Source organism: Cololabis saira, chromosome 4 (genome assembly GCF_033807715.1).
Source record: "Cololabis saira isolate AMF1-May2022 chromosome 4, fColSai1.1, whole genome shotgun sequence".
In the NCBI taxonomy this organism is placed as follows: domain Eukaryota; kingdom Metazoa; phylum Chordata; class Actinopteri; order Beloniformes; family Belonidae; genus Cololabis; species Cololabis saira.
This window is the reverse complement of record NC_084590.1, coordinates 7,911,016-7,931,069: the sequence shown is the minus strand read 5'-3', so window position 1 is coordinate 7,931,069 and position 20,054 is coordinate 7,911,016. Positions and strand designations below refer to the sequence as shown.

At 42.0% G+C, this 20,054-nt stretch overlaps 1 protein-coding gene across 2 annotated transcripts in view; it reads right to left on the bottom strand.

The window, feature by feature from the left end:
* Positions 1-6,698: 6,698 nt before the first annotated feature.
* nlrx1 (NLR family member X1) overlaps positions 6,699-20,054 on the bottom strand; it is a 36,647-nt gene continuing 23,291 nt past the window's right edge. Inside the window, exons 7-12 of one of the 2 annotated variants that reach the window (XM_061718743.1) lie at positions 19,731-19,914; positions 16,297-16,392; positions 15,223-15,309; positions 13,270-13,521; positions 11,713-11,914; positions 6,699-8,330 (exon numbers count right to left, since the gene is read on the bottom strand). In XM_061718743.1, coding sequence (XP_061574727.1) covers positions 8,190-8,330; positions 11,713-11,914; positions 13,270-13,521; positions 15,223-15,309; positions 16,297-16,392; positions 19,731-19,914 — 962 coding nt within the window. In that variant the 3' untranslated portion in view covers positions 6,699-8,189. The remainder of the gene's footprint in view (positions 8,331-11,712; positions 11,915-13,269; positions 13,522-15,222; positions 15,310-16,296; positions 16,393-19,730; positions 19,915-20,054) is intronic. The other variant, XM_061718744.1, reaches the window with a different exon arrangement.

Below are 20,054 nucleotides of genomic sequence, written 5' to 3'. Positions count from 1 at the left end.
TGAGAGAGGCAGGGCCGGGTCCGCAGAGATGCGGGTGCAGCGCAACCTGCCGGAGACGAGTGTGTGTGTGTGTGTGTGTGTGTGTGTGTGTGTGTGTGTGTGTGTGTGTGTGTGTGTGTGTGTGTGTGTGTGTGTGTGTGTGTGTGTGTGTGTGTGTGTGTGTGTGTGTGTTCCTTCTTGCGTGTAGTAATGAGGACGGACCGCTGACAGGAAACCGTTGGTGTGAGGACACTTGGAATTACGAGCTCTTTCTTCTAGTCAATATACAGGACTGTCTCAGAAAATTAGAATATTGTGATTTTCTGTAATGCAATTACAAAAACAAAAATGTCATACATTCTGGATTCATTACAAATCAACTGAAATGCTGCAAGCCTTTTATTATTTTAATATTGCTGATCATGGCTTACAGTTTAAGAAAACTCAAATATCCTATCTCAAAAAATTTGAATATTCTGGGAATGTTAATCTTAAACTGTAAACCATAATCAGCAATATTAAAATAATAAAAGGCTTGCAATATTTCAGTTGATTTGTAATGAATCCAGAATGTATGATATTTTTGTTTTTTTTAATTGCATTACAGAAAATAAAGAACTTTATCACAATATTTTAATTTTATGAGACAGTCCTGTAAACCGGAAGACTTCTCTGGTCTAAAGCAAACCTGCGTGTTTTCTTTTGTGGAAAAAAAAAGAAAGTGCAGTTCATCTACCGACCACTAGGGTCTGTAATGTTTAATACTACAGCTCTATTTTGAAATGCACCAGAACCAGTTACAGCCAAGGAAGTAACTGGACTGTATAGCTGCGTCCGAAATTCCATACTTCCACCCTAATGAGTAGCAAAAACACTATGTGAGATTTTTTAGTGCGTCCGAAACATTAGTATGTAGTATGCACTATCAATACTCATTCCGGAGAAATTTATTAGTGTGGATTGATGGACACTAGCTAAGCAGAAACTTCCACAATGCAAAGCAGCAGTGTTTGGTTGTTAAGTGCTGCGCATACGTATATGTCATGAGTATAATATTAAGTGTAATAATATTATTATAATATTGGTATATAAAAAATAATATTAAATAATATTATTATAATATTGGTATATAATAATATTATATAATGTTATCTTGTTTCGGGATAAACAGGAAATAGCGGAGCGGTGCTGCTACTGCTGCTGTGACAGGAGTTGTTGTTACCATGGTAACAACTCCCCCTCCCAACGGCAGGAAGTGCTGTGTGGCTCTGAGTAGTAAGTCTGAATTAATGCATACTACTGATATTTACTCAAAAGTGTGCCGAATTTAAGTATACTTTTTGAGTATATACTGTTTAGTATGGCATTTCGGACATGGCATGAGTGAATTGTAAATCGACCAAGTGGCGTGTCTCAAGCTCCCAGACAACTGCATCCACCTTGTTTATTGAAGTTAGACAGACGGACAAAACATGGTGTCAGAAGTGTGGATCCAGACCCGTAGGTCCTCTACAGACCGTTAGGATCTGGATCCAGGGTCAGAATCCAGACCTGCAGTTCCTTTACAGACCACTAGGGTCCTGATCCATCAGTGAGTTCATCTCCACTGACCTCCAAGTTAAAATGTTCAACTTTAAAGCAGAAATAAACACATTTACAGTCTGGAACAAAAACAGTTTTGGTCTCCATGGTTAATATTTCACATCCATGACAACTGTATGTACCTCATCAGATAAAATATCCACCTATTATCAATACCCACTCCAGGGTCATGAGGTTCTGGTGGAGTCTATGCTAGCTGTCTTCAAATGAAAGCTGGAGTTACATATGTACTTAAATTAACAGTCTTAAATTAAATTCAGAATCATTTAAATAAGTCAGCTGTAAACAAATGAGTTTTAATCTGGATTTAAAGGAACTGAGGGTTTCAGCTTCCTGCAGGTTTCTGGAAGTTTGTTCCATATCTGTGGAGCATAAAAGCTGAATGCTGCTTCTCCATGTTTGGTTCTGGTTCTGGGAACACAGAGCAGACCTGAACCAGAAGAAGTGAGATCTGGATGGTTGCTATGGCAACAACTCTGATGTATTTTGGTCCTTAACCATTCAGCAATGTATAAACTAACAGAAATATTTTAAAGTCTAAAGTGTAAAGTTACCTATTGACAGAAAGTAGTCCCCGTTCTTAAAGTAAGACTCAAACCAGTCAAGTACTGTCCCAGAAAGTCCGACCTAGTTCTCCAGTCTTTAGCAATATACGCTGAGGTCCAATAGCACCAGCACCGTGGTTCTTCCAGAGTCTGTATTTACGTGGACCTCATTGAACCCATTGGACAATGGAAGGTTGCGCAAGACACAACAGACTCTTCGTTGTACGTAGCCTGTTACCTTTCTGTGACGCTGCCTACAGCCCACATTGGCTCAGTACTACCTGCGGGGTTTCCGCTACATTAAATGACCAAAATAAAATAATAAAATGAAGGCCGCCACGCCTTCAGAATTACGATGTAAATTATATCGTATGAATGGATCCATATAAACTAAACTAAAATCTATATTTGCAATATTTGTCTATATGTATACATTTTACTTCTGTTAAAGAGTCTACTTCACATTTTTTTTGTCTTGGTAACTAAGAAAAATAACCAACCTACCTTGCTGCGCATCCCTCCATCCACCAGCCCTGACGTACGTCTCGTACTCCCTTTATTTTAATTGGTCGGTCTCAGCATGGGGGCGCAGTAATCGTGCCGTGTTGGACAAGCCCACTGTGATTCCAGCAGTTGATCACATAAACAAGCGTCAGAGGAATGGCCCCGTTTTCGGGTGCTTTAAGAGGAATAAACTTACTGAACCTGTCAACATGCTGACAAATATATTTGGCAATATTTATTTATTGGGGACTGAAAGTGTTTCCTCCATGTCTGAGTCGATTTTGTGAACAACGCTGTCCCCTGCTGCTCAGAGAGGGTACCTTACTCACCAACTCTTAATGAAACCAGAGCCCGTAAACCTGGGTTAGATTACCGTCAGTAAATAAGGCCGTGTCCACTTCCAGACCGTACAGGTGTACAGAGACCCTGCAGCTACCAGGGGCTCCAGGTTACGGGTTCAGCCGAAAACATCCAGAATTAGTGTGGTGAGAGAAAATGAGCTGTCTTTATTAGCAGACAACATTTCTGTTGGAGGAATTCCTAGATGACTTCCTAGAGTCTTTTATTTTATTGGTGAGGGTAGGAACGCAGATCAACTGGGGAATTGAGAGCTCATCTCCTTCTTCACCACAACTGATCGCTGCAGAGTCTGCATCACTGCAGATGCTGCAACGATCCACCTGTCACAATCTTCTGCTCCCTTCTTCCCTCACTCATGAACAAGATACTTGAACTTCTCCACAAGGGGCAGGATCTGGTTGTCAACCCAGAGAGGGCACTCCACCCTTTTCTGACTGAGGACCGAGGTCTCGAGTTCGTACTTGGCTGCGTATCGCTTCAGTGAGTATATATCTCAATTGGCAAAATCTTTAAAGTCCAATATACACGGGCCGCTCGGTGGCGCAGTGGGTTAAGCAGCAGGCCATATACTGAGGCCGGTCGCAGGTTCGAATCCAGCCCGCGCACCTTTGCTGCGTGTCTTCCCCGTTCTCTCTCTCTACCCCTTTCCAGTCTGCATCTCCAATAAAGGGCCACTAGAGCCCCAAAAAAAAAAAAAAAAAAAAATTCCAATATACACTATATTGCTAAAAGCATTCGCTCACCTGCCTCGACTCGCATATGAACTTAAGTGATATCCCATCCCTAATCCATAGGGTTCAGTATGATGTCAGTCCACCCCTTGACGCTATAACAGCTTAAACTCTTCTGGGAAGGCTGTCCACAAGGTTCAGGAGGGTGTTTATGGGAATTTATTACCATTCTTCCAGAAGCACATTTGTGAGGTCACACACTGCTCGACCGTGTAAACCCATCCATTAAGCTCTCTGCTTGCTGTTCCTGAGCTGATCTGAAGGTCACGTGAAGTCTGGAGGTGTAGCAACTGACTCTGCAGAAAGTTGGAGACCTTGGAGAAAAGCAGTAATGCAAGGCAAAATAATTTCCATCCATCCATTCATTTTCTATACCTGTTTTATCTTTAGCAGGTCTCGGGGGTCTGCTGGAGTCTATCCCAGCTCATAACAGGCGAGAGGCAGGAATACACCTGGACAGGTCGCCATTCCATCACAGGGCCACATATATACCGTAAACAGACAACCATGAATACTCACACCTATGGGCAATTTAGAATCATCAGTAAGAAAAAAAAGAAAATGAAGATATACATGACCACTGATAATCTCCCTCCATCTGGGGCTCCACGCAAGATCTCCCCCCGTGGGGTGAAAATGATCACAAGAACGGTGAGTAAAGATCCCAGAACCACATAAATACCCAAAGTAACAAAGGAACCATCAGTAACACACTACGCCACCAGGGACTCAGATCCTGCAGGGCCAGACGTTCCCCCTGTGATTGGGAGAATGTCATATGGTGAGATGAAACCAAAATATAACTTTTTAGTGGAAACACAACTTGTCGTGTTTGGAGGAGAAAGAAAGCTGAGTTGCATCCAGAGAACACCAACCCTACAGTGAAGCACGGGGGTGGAAACATCATGGTCTGGGGATGTTTTTCTGCAAAGGGACCAGGACGACTGATCCGTGTAAGGGAAAGAATGAATGGGGCCATCTATCGTGAGATTTTGAGTGAAAACCTCCTTCCATCAGCAAGGGCATTGAAGATGAAACGTGGCTGGGTCTTTCAGCATGACAATGATCCAAACACACCGCCCGGGCAACGAAGGAGTAGCTTCATAAGAAACATTTCAAGGTCTTGGAGTGGTCTAGCCAGTCTCCAGATCTCAACCCCATAGAAAACCTTTGGAGGGAGTTGAGAGTCTGTGTTGCCCAGCGACAGCCCCAAAAACATCACTGCTCTAGAGGAGATCATGGAGGAACGGACCAAAATACCAGCAACAGTGTAGAAAACCTGGTGAAGACTTACAGAAAACCTCTGACCTCTGTCATTACCAACAAAGGGTATATAAAAAGTATTGAGATTAACTTTTGTTATTGACCAAATACTTATTTTCCACTATAATTTGCAAATACATTCTTTAAAAATCAGACAATGTGATTTTCTGGATTTTTTTTTTCCAATTTGTCTCTCATAGTTGAGATATACCTGGGATGAAAATTACAGGCCTCTCTCATCTTTAGAAGTGGGAGAACTTGCACAACTGGTGTCTGACTAAATACGTTTTTGCCCCACTGTATGTTAAGATGGTGCAAAAATCCCTCACTAGATAGTCAATGGCTGGATTCAGAACAAGTGTTTTGCAATGATTTGGAAATCTCAGATTGACCATTTATCAGTCAAAACATCAAGCATCATAAATGATTTAAAAGCATTCATATTCGCTCCTCTCTGACAGCCTGGTGGGACTTCCTGAAAATAACCAAAGTATCACTTACTCCATGCACATCCATCTGGAACAACTCAGACATTCCTAAAAATAATAACAAGACGGTAAACTTCACTCAGTGGAGAGACCAGGGAATAAAATATTTAGAACATATCATAAGCGGAAATTTTGTACCTTTTAATACACTCACTGTACACATTTTTAGAATACCAACAACTCAAGTCCATAATAAGTAAAGAAAATATAAACTCAACCAACTGGATCTGCAACTTCCCATTAAGGTAACATAATTACTTAATCTAAACACCCTAAAATTACTATCAAAACTCTACAGGTTCATGTCCAAAATAGATAACTCAGTCTTTCTTCCAATTTCAAAATAGGAGGCTGGTTTATCTCTTAACACTAATAAAATGTTTCATCCTTTAACAAATAGCTGTAAAAACAGTCTGCATGCCCAGGTGCTTGATTTGATACACCTGTGGCCGTGGAGGTGATTGGAACACCTGATTCTGATTATTTGGATGGGTGAGCGAATGCTTTTGGCAATATGGTGTATATGCATTTTAATCTACACACAGTTTCCTGTGTGTAGCTGTGTCTATCCTCCAACAGTCCTGTGTGACAGTCTGATATACATATTTTATTAACTGGCCCGGTTCAAATCCTACCCCACAGTACATGCTCCTCAGGGATCTGTGAAATCAAATGCGGTGTTCCCCAAGGCCCGATTCTAGGCCCGATTCTTTTTAATTTATATATGCTTCCACTTGGAGATGTCATTAGGAGACATGGCATTAATGTTCACACCAATTGATAACATTTGAGACTGTATCTAAATATTAAATCAGAGATGGCAGAAAACTCAAACAAGACAAAACTAAAGTTTTAGTTATCAGTCCCAAGGCTAAGAACTTGCATGTCTTTAAAGACATGTGACGAAGTAAAGAACCTGAGCGTCATTCTTGAATCTGGGTTCAGTTTTAATCTACATGTTAGGCATATGATAAACAGGTTTTTATCACCTGAAGTCTATATTATTCTATGATTGTACAGAGAGTGCTACATGAATAAAGTAACCCTGCGAGCCGACGTTGTCGGTGTTGATACATGGCACGGTACGGCATGGGTTTGTCAACGGTCGGTGCATCACAACCAGGACCGGAGTCCAGACTCACTTAGTCTGGTTTCAACGGTCGGGAGAGTCCAGGAGACGAATGCTGACTTGTTCACACCTGTGGACAGCAGGACAGACACTCCTCAATGTTTCATCAGTCACGTCTTTATTTCATGGTTTAGCCAGCAAACATTAGTAAACGTAGGACACATGATCTCTGTGGGCTCGCGCCTCTTCTCACAACCAGGTCACCAACAAAACCCTCTCCTAAAGTGTTAAGGCTCTGCGGTGACAGTACATTCATGCAGAGAACATTTTCATTAAAAACGGGTTAAGAAACAGATTTACGGCCTTTGAAAGCGCCGTCAGCTGAATGTTGGAAAGACACGTCAGGATGACAACGTTCATTCAGCTGACGAAGAAAACCAGGAACAATTGGACACGAACTTACATCACACTTTAACTACGAGCTCCGCTCCGCTCTGAAAGGTTGGGACGTGGTGGACAACATAAAAAAAAACCAGAACGCTGAGATTCACGACCCCCTAAATCTAGATTTTATTCACAAAAGAGCATCGAACGCAGATCCATCCCGGACTTCAGAACCCCGGCCTGAAACACACTGAAGGTGGTCCAGCGTGGTCTGATGCTGAAGCGGAGATATTTTACCATTTCATGAAAGAGAAGAAGACATGAACGTGGTCCAGAAGAACCACCACCTTCTCTGGAACACGCTTGTTTCAAACCGCAGACGGTATGAAAAGACACGTAGCGCAGCTTTCACTCAATAAAACGCGCCCCTAATTCTGCAGAAACGTGTGCTTCACTCTAGTTTATGTAAAATGTCTTCAGTACTGGTGTCATGGCGACAACTGTACTAGAACTGGATCCAGACATCATCCAGGTCCCTGTACATCCAGTTCTCTTGGTCAGATTCATTTTAATTTGGACAACACTGGACAACGTGGGACCACATACCGCATCCATCAACAGCAGGTCAAGGTTCTGAACCGGTCTGCCTGCAGTCCAGACCTTTAAGCAGCTGTCACATCTGGAGTACAAAGACAGGAAGCAGCTCTGGTCCCACATCAGACCAGACTGGGACAACCTCCCTCTCCATCAGCTGCACCGGCTGGTCTGCCCAGTTTCAGATGTCCATGCACAGTTGCTAGAAGAGGAGATGCTACGCAGAAGTAATCATCGCCCTGAACCAACGTTCTAGAGACGAGTAGCCGCCAAGAAATTCAAAACGAGCTTGTACTTTTGATGAAATGGTAAAAACCTCTTTCAAGGCGTGGCACTTTCTCTCTGTTCTGCTGAGAAGGAAATCTTGGTTCTGGGATGGGGAGACCATTGTGTGATGCTTCTATCTGCTGTTGTGGAGGCGTTAGCGGGGTCAGTTCAAGCTTTCAGGAGTATTAATACTATGTCATATGACACATGAATCTGATGAGACAGTGCTGCACACCAGGAAGTCCTCCAGCTGTTTTCTAGCAGCTGAGTCATGAAGAACACGATGTTGACCACCATGAGCTCCATGCAGCTGCTTGGAGATCTTGCACCGGTGAGGCCACAGTCTCGTTCAGGCCATGGTGCTGATAATGCATTTCCTTTTTAATTCTGCCGGTGTTTGAGGTTACTTGTTGCTGGGCGGCACAGTGTCCTTCTCAAGCATCTTTAAGGTCTTCCGGACTCCTTTCTCCACCCTGCGGAAGTGGAGCCTCTTCCAGAAGCTCGGCTGCTGCTGACGGCCCCACTCCAAATCCCGGAGAAAGACCTGCAGAGAGGAACAGTGGGTCAACTCCAAACATCGGGAGGTGACGTCACAAGGTTTCATTGAAACATCTTAGACATGAAGGCTGACAGCAGCTTTTTCTGTTCCTTAACATCTTCATAATTGAGAACAGAAGACAGAAAACGACGACCCCAGAGTGGGGACCAACTCTGGCTGCCAGAACCAGTCATAAATAAACATCTACTGACTCATTAAAATCTAAAATTTAGAAAAAAAGAAGAAACTAATCTTTCATAGACAAAAATGACAATTCCACAACGTCATATTTAGTTTCAGAATATTCTGGACCACTGCAGTCCGGTGTTCTGATTCTCATGAACACTTGTGCACCTGTAGACAGGTGTTCCGGTCCTCATGAACACCTGCCTACCTGTAAACAAGTGTTCTGGTCCTCAAGAACAAATGTCTCCACCTGCAGACAGGTGTTCCGGTCCTCATGGAGTCTTAGGTCAGGTGGATGTTTTACACCAGTGGAATGTTTTAGGTCAATTGAATGTTTTAGGTCACGTTGGTCCCTCTGGTCCATGTTCAGTGTGGTGGACACCATGATATTAAAATCCAGGATAATTTCATTAGTTGTTTTGTAAATATTTCTGTTGAACAAAAACTCAAAAGCATCAAGGTTCAGGAAATTTGAATTCTTTATAATACAGTTTCAAGTTATTTCAGTGACCATTGTAGGTTCTTCTCTCTTTAATTTAAAGGAAACCAACAAATTACTGACATTATTACGAATTCAGTGGGGTGTTTTAGGTTAGTGGGATTTTGAAGGTCAATGAGGTGTTTTAGGTCAGTTGAGGTGTTTTAGGTCAGTTGAGGTTTTAGGTCAGTTGAGGTGTTGTAGGTCAGTTGAGGTGTTGTAGGTCAGTTGAGGTGTTGTAGGTCAGTTGAGGTGTTGTAGGTCAGTTGAGGTTTTAGGTCAGTTGAGGTGTTGTAGGTCAATAGAGGTGTTGTAGGTCAGTAGAGGTGTTTTAGGTCAGTTGAGGTGTTGTAGGTCAGTTGAGGTGTTTTAGGTCAATTGAATGTTTTAGGTCAGTTGAGGTGTTTTAGGTCAGTTGAGGTGTTGTAGGTCAGTTGAGGTGTTGTAGGTCAGTTGAGGTTTTAGGTCAGTTGAGGTGTTGTAGGTCAATAGAGGTGTTGTAGGTCAGTAGAGGTGTTTTAGGTCAGTTGAGGTGTTGTAGGTCAGTTGAGGTGTTTTAGGTCAATTGAATGTTTTAGGTCAGTTGAGGTGTTTTAGGTCAGTTGAGGTGTTGTTAGTCAGTTGAGGTGTTTTATGTCAGTTGAGGTGTTGTAGGTCAGTAGAGGTGTTTTAGGTCAGTTGAGGTGTTGTAGGTCAGTTGAGGTGTTGTAGGTCAGTTGAGGTGTTGTAGGTCAGTTGAGGTGTTTTAGGTCAGTTGAGGTGTTGTAGGTCAGTAAAGGTGTTTTAGGTCAGTTGAATGTTTTAGGTCAGTAGAGGTGTTGTAGGTCAGTTGAGGTATTTTAGGTCAATTGAATGTTTTAGGTCAGTTGAGGTGTTTTAGGTCAGTAGAGGTGTTTTAGGTCAGTAGAGGTGTTGTAGGTCAGTTGAGGTGTTTTAGGTCAATTGAATGTTGTAGGTCAGTTGAGGTGTTGTAGGTCAGTTGAGGTGTTGTAGGTCAGTTGAGGTGTTTTAGGTCAGTTGAGGTGTTGTAGGTCAGTTGAGGTGTTTTAGGTCAGTTGAGGTGTTGTAGGTCAGTTGAGGTGTTGTAGGTCAGTTGAGGTGTTGTAGGTCAGTTGAGGTGTTGTAGGTCAGTTGAATGTTTTAGGTCAGTAGAGGTGTTTTAGGTCAGTTGAGGTGTTGTAGGTCAGTTGAGGTGTTTTAGGTCAGTTGAGGTGTTTTAGGTCAGTTGAATGTTTTAGGTCAGTTGAGGTGTTTTAGGTCAGTTGAGGTGTTTTAGGTCAGTTGAGGTGTTGTTGGTCAGTTGAATGTTTTAGGTCAGTTGAGGTGTTTTAGGTCAGTAGAGGTGTTTTAGGTCAGTTGAGGTGTTTTAGGTCAGTTGAATGTTTTAGGTCAGTTGAGGTGTTTTAGGTCAGTTGAGGTGTTTTAGGTCAGTTGAGGTGTTGTTGGTCAGTTGAATGTTTTAGGTCAGTTGAGGTGTTTTAGGTCAGTAGAGGTGTTTTAGGTCAGTTGAGGTGTTGTTGGTCAGTTGAGGTGTTTTATGTCAGTTGAGGTGTTGTAGGTCAGTAGAGGTGTTTTAGGTCAGTTGAGGTGTTGTAGGTCAGTTGAGGTGTTTTAGGTCAGTTGAGGTGTTGTAGGTCAGTTGAGGTGTTTTAGGTCAGTAGAGGTGTTGTTGGTCAGTTGAATGTTTTAGGTCAGTTGAGGTGTTTTAGGTCAGTAGAGGTGTTTTAGGTCAGTTGAGGTGTTGTTGGTCAGTTGAGGTGTTTTATGTCAGTTGAGGTGTTGTAGGTCAGTAGAGGTGTTTTAGGTCAGTTGAGGTGTTGTTGGTCAGTTGAGGTGTTTTATGTCAGTTGAGGTGTTGTAGGTCAGTAGAGGTGTTTTAGGTCAATTGAATGTTTTAGGTCAGTAGAGGTGTTTTAGGTCAATTGAATGTTTTAGGTCAGTTGAGGTGTTGTAGGTCAGTTGAGGTGTTGTAGGTCAGTTGAGGTGTTGTAGGTCAGTTGAGGTATTTTAGGTCAGTTGAGGTGTTGTAGGTCAATTGAATGTTTTAGGTCAGTTGAGGTGTTTTAGGTCAGTTGAGGTGTTTTAGGTCAATTGAATGTTGTAGGTCAGTAGAGGTGTTTTATGTCAGTTGAGGTGTTGTAGGTCAGTTGAGGTGTTTTAGGTCAGTTGAATGTTGTAGGTCAGTAGAGGTGTTTTAGGTCAGTTGAGGTGTTGTAGGTCAGTTGAGGTGTTTTAGGTCAGTTGAATGTTGTAGGTCAGTTGAGGTGTTTTAGGTCAGTTGAATGTTTTAGGTCAGTTGAGGTGTTGTAGGTCAGTTGAGGTGTTTTAGGTCAGTTGAGGTGTTTTAGGTCAGTTGAATGTTGTAGGTCAGTAGAGGTGTTTTAGGTCAGTTGAGGTGTTGTAGGTCAGTTGAGGTGTTTTAGGTCAGTTGAGGTGTTTTAGGTCAGTTGAATGTTGTAGGTCAGTTGAGATGTTGTAGGTCAGTTGAGATGTTGTAGGTCAGTTGAGATGTTGTAGGTCAGTTGAGATGTTGTAGGTCAGTTGAGATGTTGTAGGTCAGTTGAGATGTTGTAGGTCAGTTGAGATGTTGTAGGTCAGTTGAGGTGTTGTAGGTCAGTTGAATGTTTTAGGTCAGTTGAGATGTTGTAGGTCAGTTGAGGTGTTTTAGGTCAGTTGAGATGTTGTAGGTCAGTTGAGGTGTTGTAGGTCAGTTGAGTGGTGTACCTCCAGCTGCTCTTTGACCCGTTTGTGGTCCCAGGACGTGGCGTTCTCCCGGATCACGCTCAGGATGGGGTGCCAGTTCTCTGAGATGTCGGAGCCTTCGGTGACTGAAGCCAAAACTCTGACCTTCCTGCTGCTGCTGCTTGGACCCCCCCGGACGTACAGGGACTGCTTCCCCACGTTGGTGAGAGCGTTCAGGTACAAGCTGCAGAAATGAAAAGACACAGAGACCTTCTGATTGACCAACCATGGCTGGCGGAGCTGGTCTAGAGGGGGTGCTAGCAAGTGTGGCCTTCTGCACTGCTGTGTGATCTCAGGTGGAGCTCAGGAGGTTTTCTTCTCCGTTTCCACCTGAGTTCAGGAATATCATGATGAAATGAAGACTGCTGTTCCTTGGTTTTGCCTTATTTAAGTTACTGTTAAGAGGTTTGGGGAAATACATATAAAAGTTCACTGCAACCACTATTCAAACTGCGGAAAAGAGCCATAAGGATAATTCATAATGCTGGTTTTCGTGAACATAACAACTCATTATTCTTCCATTCTAAAATAATCACATTTTTTGACATAGTGGAATTCCAAACAGCAAAATTCATGTATAAAGCTAGGAACAACTTATTACCATCTCACTTACAGGAAATGTTTTATGACAGAGAGGGGAGGTATAATTTAAGGAGTACTCTAAATTTTAGGACTAGTAGATAACGAACAACAATGAAAAGATTTTCTATATCAGTCAGTGGAGTTAAACTATGGAACAGAATGGATTCAGAATTAAAACAATATCCAAACATTAACCAGTTTAATAACAAATATAAAAACATGATTTTCACGAGGTACAAAGAGGAAGGGGTTTAGCGGCTTTTAGGGGCCTGATATAACACTATTGGGTGAATGAGTAGATTTGTTTTTATGTACAGATATGTATGTTTATATACAGTATATGTATATGTATATGTATATATATATATATATATATATATATATATATATATATATATATATACATATATATATATATATACAGTATATATATATATATATATATGTATGTATGGGTGTATGTGTATGGATATGTATATATATGTGTATGTGTGTGAATACGTGTGTAAGTAGATATATATAGATATAGAGCAGATTGAGTTAATATAGCGATAGTATGGTGTAAATAAGTATATTTATACAAATATTTATATGGGCATGTGTGTACAAATATATAGAAATACTCAACTATGTGTATGAATGTATAGGTAAGTGTGTGAGTATAATTATAGTATAGTTAGTTATTATAAATACGTGTTAATAAATGATTAGTGAATGGGGGTAGGATTAAATAAGTTTACACTTCTTCCTACTCCTTTTTGCACATGTAATTAAGATATTAAGTGTTAAAGTATGAAATTCTTCGTTTTGTTGTTGTTTTTTGTTTGCTTTGTTTTGTTTTCTTCTCTTTAATTGTTGTCTTTTACATGTACAAAATAAATCAAATCAGATCAAATCAAATCAAGTGCTCCCACCTCTTCCTTTCTGGATTTGAGTGAACATAGGCTTAGTTCTTACTGGACGGTGTGAATGCTGGGATGCTCCCTGCAGGCGTCCACCAGCGCCAGCGCCGCGTTGTCCCCGATGTTGTTGTAGGCCACGTTGAGCTCCTGCAGCCCCGCGTGCTGCTGGAGCCTCCGGGCCAGCTCCAGGGCCCCCTCGTCCCCCAGGCCCGTGTGCATCAGGGACAGGTGGGTCAGGGTCCGGTTCTCCGGCAGGGCCCCCAGCAGGGTGGAGCACCCCAAATCCAGCAGGGGATTGTCACACAGCCTGAAGGGGAACAGGAGAATAATGTCACAGTCCTGGTCTGCTAGAGCAGTGTCTCCCAACCTGGGGTCCACGCCCCCCTGGGGGGCCGCCAGAGATCTGGGGTGCGCTAAACTTTGTCTGCTTTGAAGATATGCAGTTGTAAAAATTATATTTGCGCATGTTAAAGGGGACCTATTATGGCATCTAATACCTATTTTAAACAGGCCTTGAATGTTTAAAAACAAGCTTTTGATTGTTTTTTCTAAATAAATTAGAAATTCAGCCTCTGAGCCATGTCTTTATCTTCCATTCTCTAACCTCATTATCTATGAGGGATTCTGAGTGGGCGGGGCTATGATAATGAGGCTCTGTGCTGATTGGCTGCCTGAATGACGCGATACACCGCTACGAAAAAATGGTGGAAGCTCCGGCCGGCGGAGTTAGTTGTGGGCGTGATTTCACACATCGGAGGCCAACCTATGTAAATCGCATTTTCGTTACGTAACGACGGGAGCGGAATCTGAACAGCTCGTAGATCCACATCACACTGGACGGCTCATCCGGGCGGCTGTACAGACACTGCACAATTTGGTTGCTTTCCTCCTTCTCTGAGTTGGCAGGCTGAGGGGAGACCACTTTATATATGTTAAAGCAAGAAAAAACCTGTTTTTCATAATAGGTCCCCTTTAAATAAATTTAAAAAAAATCATAATAACACATCTAATGGAATACAGTAATCCCTCGTTTTTCACAGGGGTTACGTTCCAAAAAGAACCCTTAATAGGTAAAATCCACAAATAAGCAACCTTTTTTTTTTTTTTTTTACAATTATTATACAAGGCTTATAATTGCAGAGACCAGCCCCGCCCCACCGTGACCCGAGTAATTGGATTTGAACGGGAGAAAATGAAAAAAGGATTATGAAAAAAAGAGGGGACTTGCAACATTTATCACTACATACCTGTCTGAGACAGCCTTCAGCATCATTATCATTATTCAACATTTAATCATAATACTACTCAGGTTGTCAAAGGAAAAATGTTAAAAATGTTTGCTCTCATATTAAAAGAGACATTTTTCAGAAATATTTTTATGTCCTTGCAATTATTTTTTGTGTGTATTTTATACATTGGTGACACAAAATGAAGGTGAGAAAAACAAAAGCATATGTATACAGGGTAAACCAAAGAGAAATGTATCAAAAAAACAATTAATGTTCATTTTTTTTAATTAAAGATTTGTAACGAATCACATTACTGTTTTGGTGCTAGTATGTACGGGGTCGGGGGGCCCGGCTGGTCTTAGACACAAGTAGGGGGACTCCAAGGAAAAAAGGTTGGGAACCACTGATCTAGAGGGAACACATCTGAACACAAGTACGATGGTTTCATAGGCCAGTTCCTGCTGCAGCAAAGGTAGACAGTCGAAAACATTAAACGGTCAAGAAGCAAACCTGTAGTTATTACGATGTCAGTGGTGATGAGGCGTGGTGCCAAGAACATCACACTTGGAGCATAAGAGGTGGACAATACCAGGTCTAAGGAGCTGAAACCAGGACTAAGGAGCTGAAACAAATTCTCCCAGACCAACCCAGATCTGGTCTGAGCGGTCACGCAAAGGCTTACTTATGAAGTAAAGTCTTCAAAATGTGAAGACTGAAAATGAAGAGACAATGTGGGAGTTCAGAAGGATTCCCCCTGACGTGAATGAAAGGGGTCTTACTGTAGAGACGTGATGGAAGCTTTGGGATCCAGCAGCAGGTCCCTCAGCAGGATGCAGGAATCAGGACCGAGGCTGTTAAACTGCAGACTAAAACACAGCAAACACACATCACACATGCAAGGCAGGCAGTCAGGCAGCAAAAAACATTCACATCATCAGTAATCAGGCCTCTGCACTCATTAGACACTTTCAAAGAGTTTGTTACCATGCTACCACGGATGTGGTGTTTTCACCATGTTTCAGACTGTTAAACAACCTGGAAAAGCCGCTAACATCCCCAAACGCCAACGTCCAAACTGACGGGCAGAGTCCAGGAAATGGGAGAAGTTAAGTTCCTCTACTGACCAAGGATCCCTTGGATACCCTTGTTTTTCTCGTGGTGGATGTTGTTTTTCTTGTGGTTGGATCTGGTTGTTCTTGTGGTGGATGTTGTTTTTCTCCACAGACTTGTCGCCCCCGCCAGAGCACCAAGCGTTTTGGGCAGTCATTTGTACCTGTGGCCATTAGGCTCCACAACCAGGCGTTGCCAACGGACCATCGCAGACAGGGGCGGGGGATCTGAGGACTGGTGTTTTTGCACACTACTTGCTCTTGCACATGTACTGGACTTTTACTCTTAAACTGTTTTTATTACCAACTAATCTACTCTGACAAACCGAATATCCCTACGGGGAAAATAAAGGTTTTCATTCATTCATTCATTCATTCATTCATTCATTCATTCATTCATTCATTCATTCATTCATTCATTCATTCATTCATTCATTGTGGTTGGATGTTGTTGCATTATGAGTTGCATTATTTTCCTAAGACACGCTTTCTATTGCAGTCAAGTCACTTACCGGCTACAAACATGAGGAAGTCACGTTTTCTCCACGATTACAACCTACTAACCAGGTCCCAGCGCGTTCAGAGCGCCTCTGCCTCCTGGGTACTGGTCTTTGTAACGTTTCTGGACCGACTAAGCTTCTCAATACTCACCTAAATGCGACCCATTTGGTGCAGTTTGACATGTACACCCATCAGCATCACACAGGCAAAGACAGCAGCTGCTGGTTGTGAGGCTGCTCTTACTTGAGCTTGAGGGTGTGTCTGAAGGCGGGCCACAGCATCTGCAGCAGGTCATGGTTGAGCATGCAGGAGGACAGGTCCAGGTCCTCCAGGTGGTCGCTGCACACACACACGTGGAAGACATGAGAGGCAGAACTGACTCACAACATTGTTGCTCGGATACCATGCTAGTCTACCGGTGCTACCCATTCCATCTATCTGATAATTGTCTGGATGAAAAACATCAACCGAATGTCTGAAGAAAAACGTTGTAAGTTAGGACTATAATAATAATAATAATAATAATAATAATAATAATAATAATAATAATAATAAGATTTATTTTGAACATGCATGTTAAAAAAAAAGAATACAAAGAAGTAAAAAAAAAAAAAAAAGTACAAATATATATATTTGTAGACAGAAGGCAAGACAGCACTTGGGCAGACGGATCTACCAACATGTTCCAAACGGAGTAGGATTGAAGTAAACACTTATCCAGTCCTACCCCTGAATCTTACATACATTCTTACATATAAGAGTTTCAATAAACTTACTTATAAAACACATAACCAAACACCCCTACTTTAATAACTATTCAATATAGTGATATAATACTCAATTATATGTATATATAAATATAGTCAAAAACAAAAAAACGCCTAGCAATTTAGTTGTGATACTATGTATGTACGGTATGTAATAATAGAAGTAATTATAATCCATAGTATTACATTATCATTACAATAATACTACGATATAATAGAGAACAATAGACAGCAATGATATAACAATATACTTGATTAACTATATAAGAGTAGATAATGCTATATATACTGGTTCATATATTTACCTCCAATTTTATACATAAAAATAACTATAAATCTATATATCAACATATCTACATATAACTATAAATCAATATATATTAATGGAGATATACATATATAAATACTGTACGTATAATATAACTCAATATATGTATATACATACCTACATTTAACATATCCATAATATAAATCTAATATAAATCTACATATATTAATAAATGTACATCTACACGTTTATTCGCATCTGTATTTTGAAAAAAAAAGTTTCTTTTTTTAAATGGTGATATGTTTTATCACCATGCTCAGGCTGTTCCACAGTTTCACTCTGCAGGTCGACATACAGAAGCTCTTCAGTGTTGTGCGTCTGTTGGACTATTTAGAAGAAGTGGGATTACTACATCCAAAGAGCCCCCGACCAAACTGAACCTGACGACGACATGTAGGAACGGGTGCCGGTCCTGGGTGTGCTCCCTGAGGACGGCAGCCCCAGACCCAGGAACCTGCTCACCCTGCTGGGCTACCCGCTGTCCGGGACGGATGGGATGTCTATGCTGGACATTTCTAGAGATCAGGGCTACAATCACAAAAGAAGTCAGCTGGTCGTAGTGAGTCCTTGAGTGAGGCTCCTCTTGGCGCTTTTCCACTAGTACCTACTCAGCCCGTCTCGACTCGCCTGGCCCTCGATTCTTTTCAATACCCAGATCAGGAGTAGGAGGTTGGAGTGAAGCTGCTGTGACGTATTTGATTGTGTGATCTAAACGAAGACCAGAGGTGGAAAAAGTACAAAAATATTGTACTTAAGTAAAAGTACAAATTTTCTGCTTGAAAATTACTTAAGTAAAAGTAAAAAGTACCCATTAAGAAAATTACTTAAGTAAAAGTATAAAAGTACCTCAACTTAAATATAATAAAGTACAAAAAGTACATGGGTTAAAATGTACTTAAGTACAAAAGTAAAAAGTAAAAAGTACAAAGTACAAAATTCAAAGTACAAATTATTTTCAAAAGGATTGCAAAGAAATGAAGAATCCAAGAATTTGCTTACAACTCTAAATAATGGTGATATTATTCTGACCCCTTTAGCGTTTGTTTCCATTTTAATTTCTCCCTTTGCTCATCACTGCTGCTGTCCCCCATTGGCCCCGCTGACAGGTTCACCCCCAGCCTGTAGTATGCAGTGACAACATTAAGCAACCCCAGCTGATAAAGGATGAGACTTTTGAACTTTTAAATGCCAAAACCACCTTAGAAGGGGTGGAATCAAAGAATGATGCGCATGGACACGCGTCGGCTGCCGCTCAAGGCTGATTTATGGTTCCGCGTTACACCAACGTACCCTACGGCGAGGCTCTGCGTCGATTTAACGCGGAACCATAATTCAGGCTTCAGTCCTTCTCGGTACTCGACGCGACGGCGGTTCCTCCGGCCTTCCGGCCCGCCTCTGCGGCGCAACTCTCCCGGGAGCTGCGGCTCCTTCTCGGTATATTCACGCGCCCCCCTTCCTTCCCGTCCGCCTCATGGTTCCGCGTTAAATCGACGCACACCTTACGCCGTAGGCTACGGCGTAGTGTGCGCGTCGCCGCGTAACCTACGCTGTAGCTCTGCGCCGGTGTAACGCGGAACCATAAATCAGCCCCCGCTGTGCTGTTCTTTAATTTGTAGCGAGTAACGACGTGTCCAATTTTAAATGTAGCGGATTAAAAGTACGATTATTTCCTTGAAAATGTAACGAAGTAAAAGTAAAAGTACAGAAAAATGAAAGTATCAATAAAAGTACAAATTCTCAAAAATCTTACTTAAGTAAAATAACGAAGTACTTGTAGTTCGTTACTTTACACCACTGACGAAGACAACACTAAAGATGTAGAACCTGGAGGAGATGATAGATGTGCTGCTGGGTCTGTGGCTTGTGTTCAATATCAAGTTAAAAAATGAGAGTGAGAGAAGCTTCAAGTGGTGACTTTTTTGACTGTTTGTTTGTCTCTGTGCTGCTGAAAAGTCAGCTGGAGCCGTGAGCAGCTATGAAGAGACAGAGCTCCTGGTAGATCTGGTCGTTCCTTATCTCCGTCTAGATCCTTTTTAATTCTCTCCTCAGCACCAGGTTTATGAACATCTGACCCTCAGAGTTGGATCATGAAACAGACTTTTGCTGCCATTGCTGGTCGAATAAGTGAACAAGAATCCGTCAGAGTCTCTTTCTCTGATTTCCTCCTCCTGACTCAGACGTCTGACTCCAACCCCCCGACCAATCGGTGGCCTGTAGTGTGATGATGTCAGATACAGCCGACTCAGCCACTTAGAACCTCGGCAGAATAGATGCAGAAAAGTATCTACTCGGTACGTTAGACCCCTGGTGGAGAAGAACCAAACCAAGTGGAGGAGAGCCGAGCCGGGCTGAGTAGGTACTAGTGGAAAAGTGCCATTAGACAAAAGACATTTTCTCCTGGAAACTCTTCCAGAGCCTCGGTCCTGGTTCTGTCTTCTCCTGATCCTGCTCTTGTGGACAGCTATCTTTACCCTGCAGAAGTTTTACCAAAGCTTTTTTTCCTTTTTTCCAACAGCTCTCTTTTTGTTATCAAGAACCCCACCAACATCTGAATCTCTGCTCCGGGTCAAACTCCAGCTTACCTTGTGCTGACGCATGAAAGAACTGAGCTGAGAATGAAGCACTTGAGGGGCGTCATACGAATGTTGGAGAGGTTAATGCTTCTGATGGCGCTCAGAACCTCTGCAGTCAGCCGGGGGTTCTGGAACTCGTACAGCAGGACCAGGACGTCCATGAGCTCTTCTGGAGGCAGAGGCTTGTTGATCGCTGGCATGAAGACATGAAGAACACCAACGTCACTGGATGAATTGTTAGAGAATTGTTACAGATTTCTTTTGTAATACTGTATTTGACCTGTATTTGTCTTTGTACGTTTTGACCGTACAGAAACGTAATTCTTGCCATTG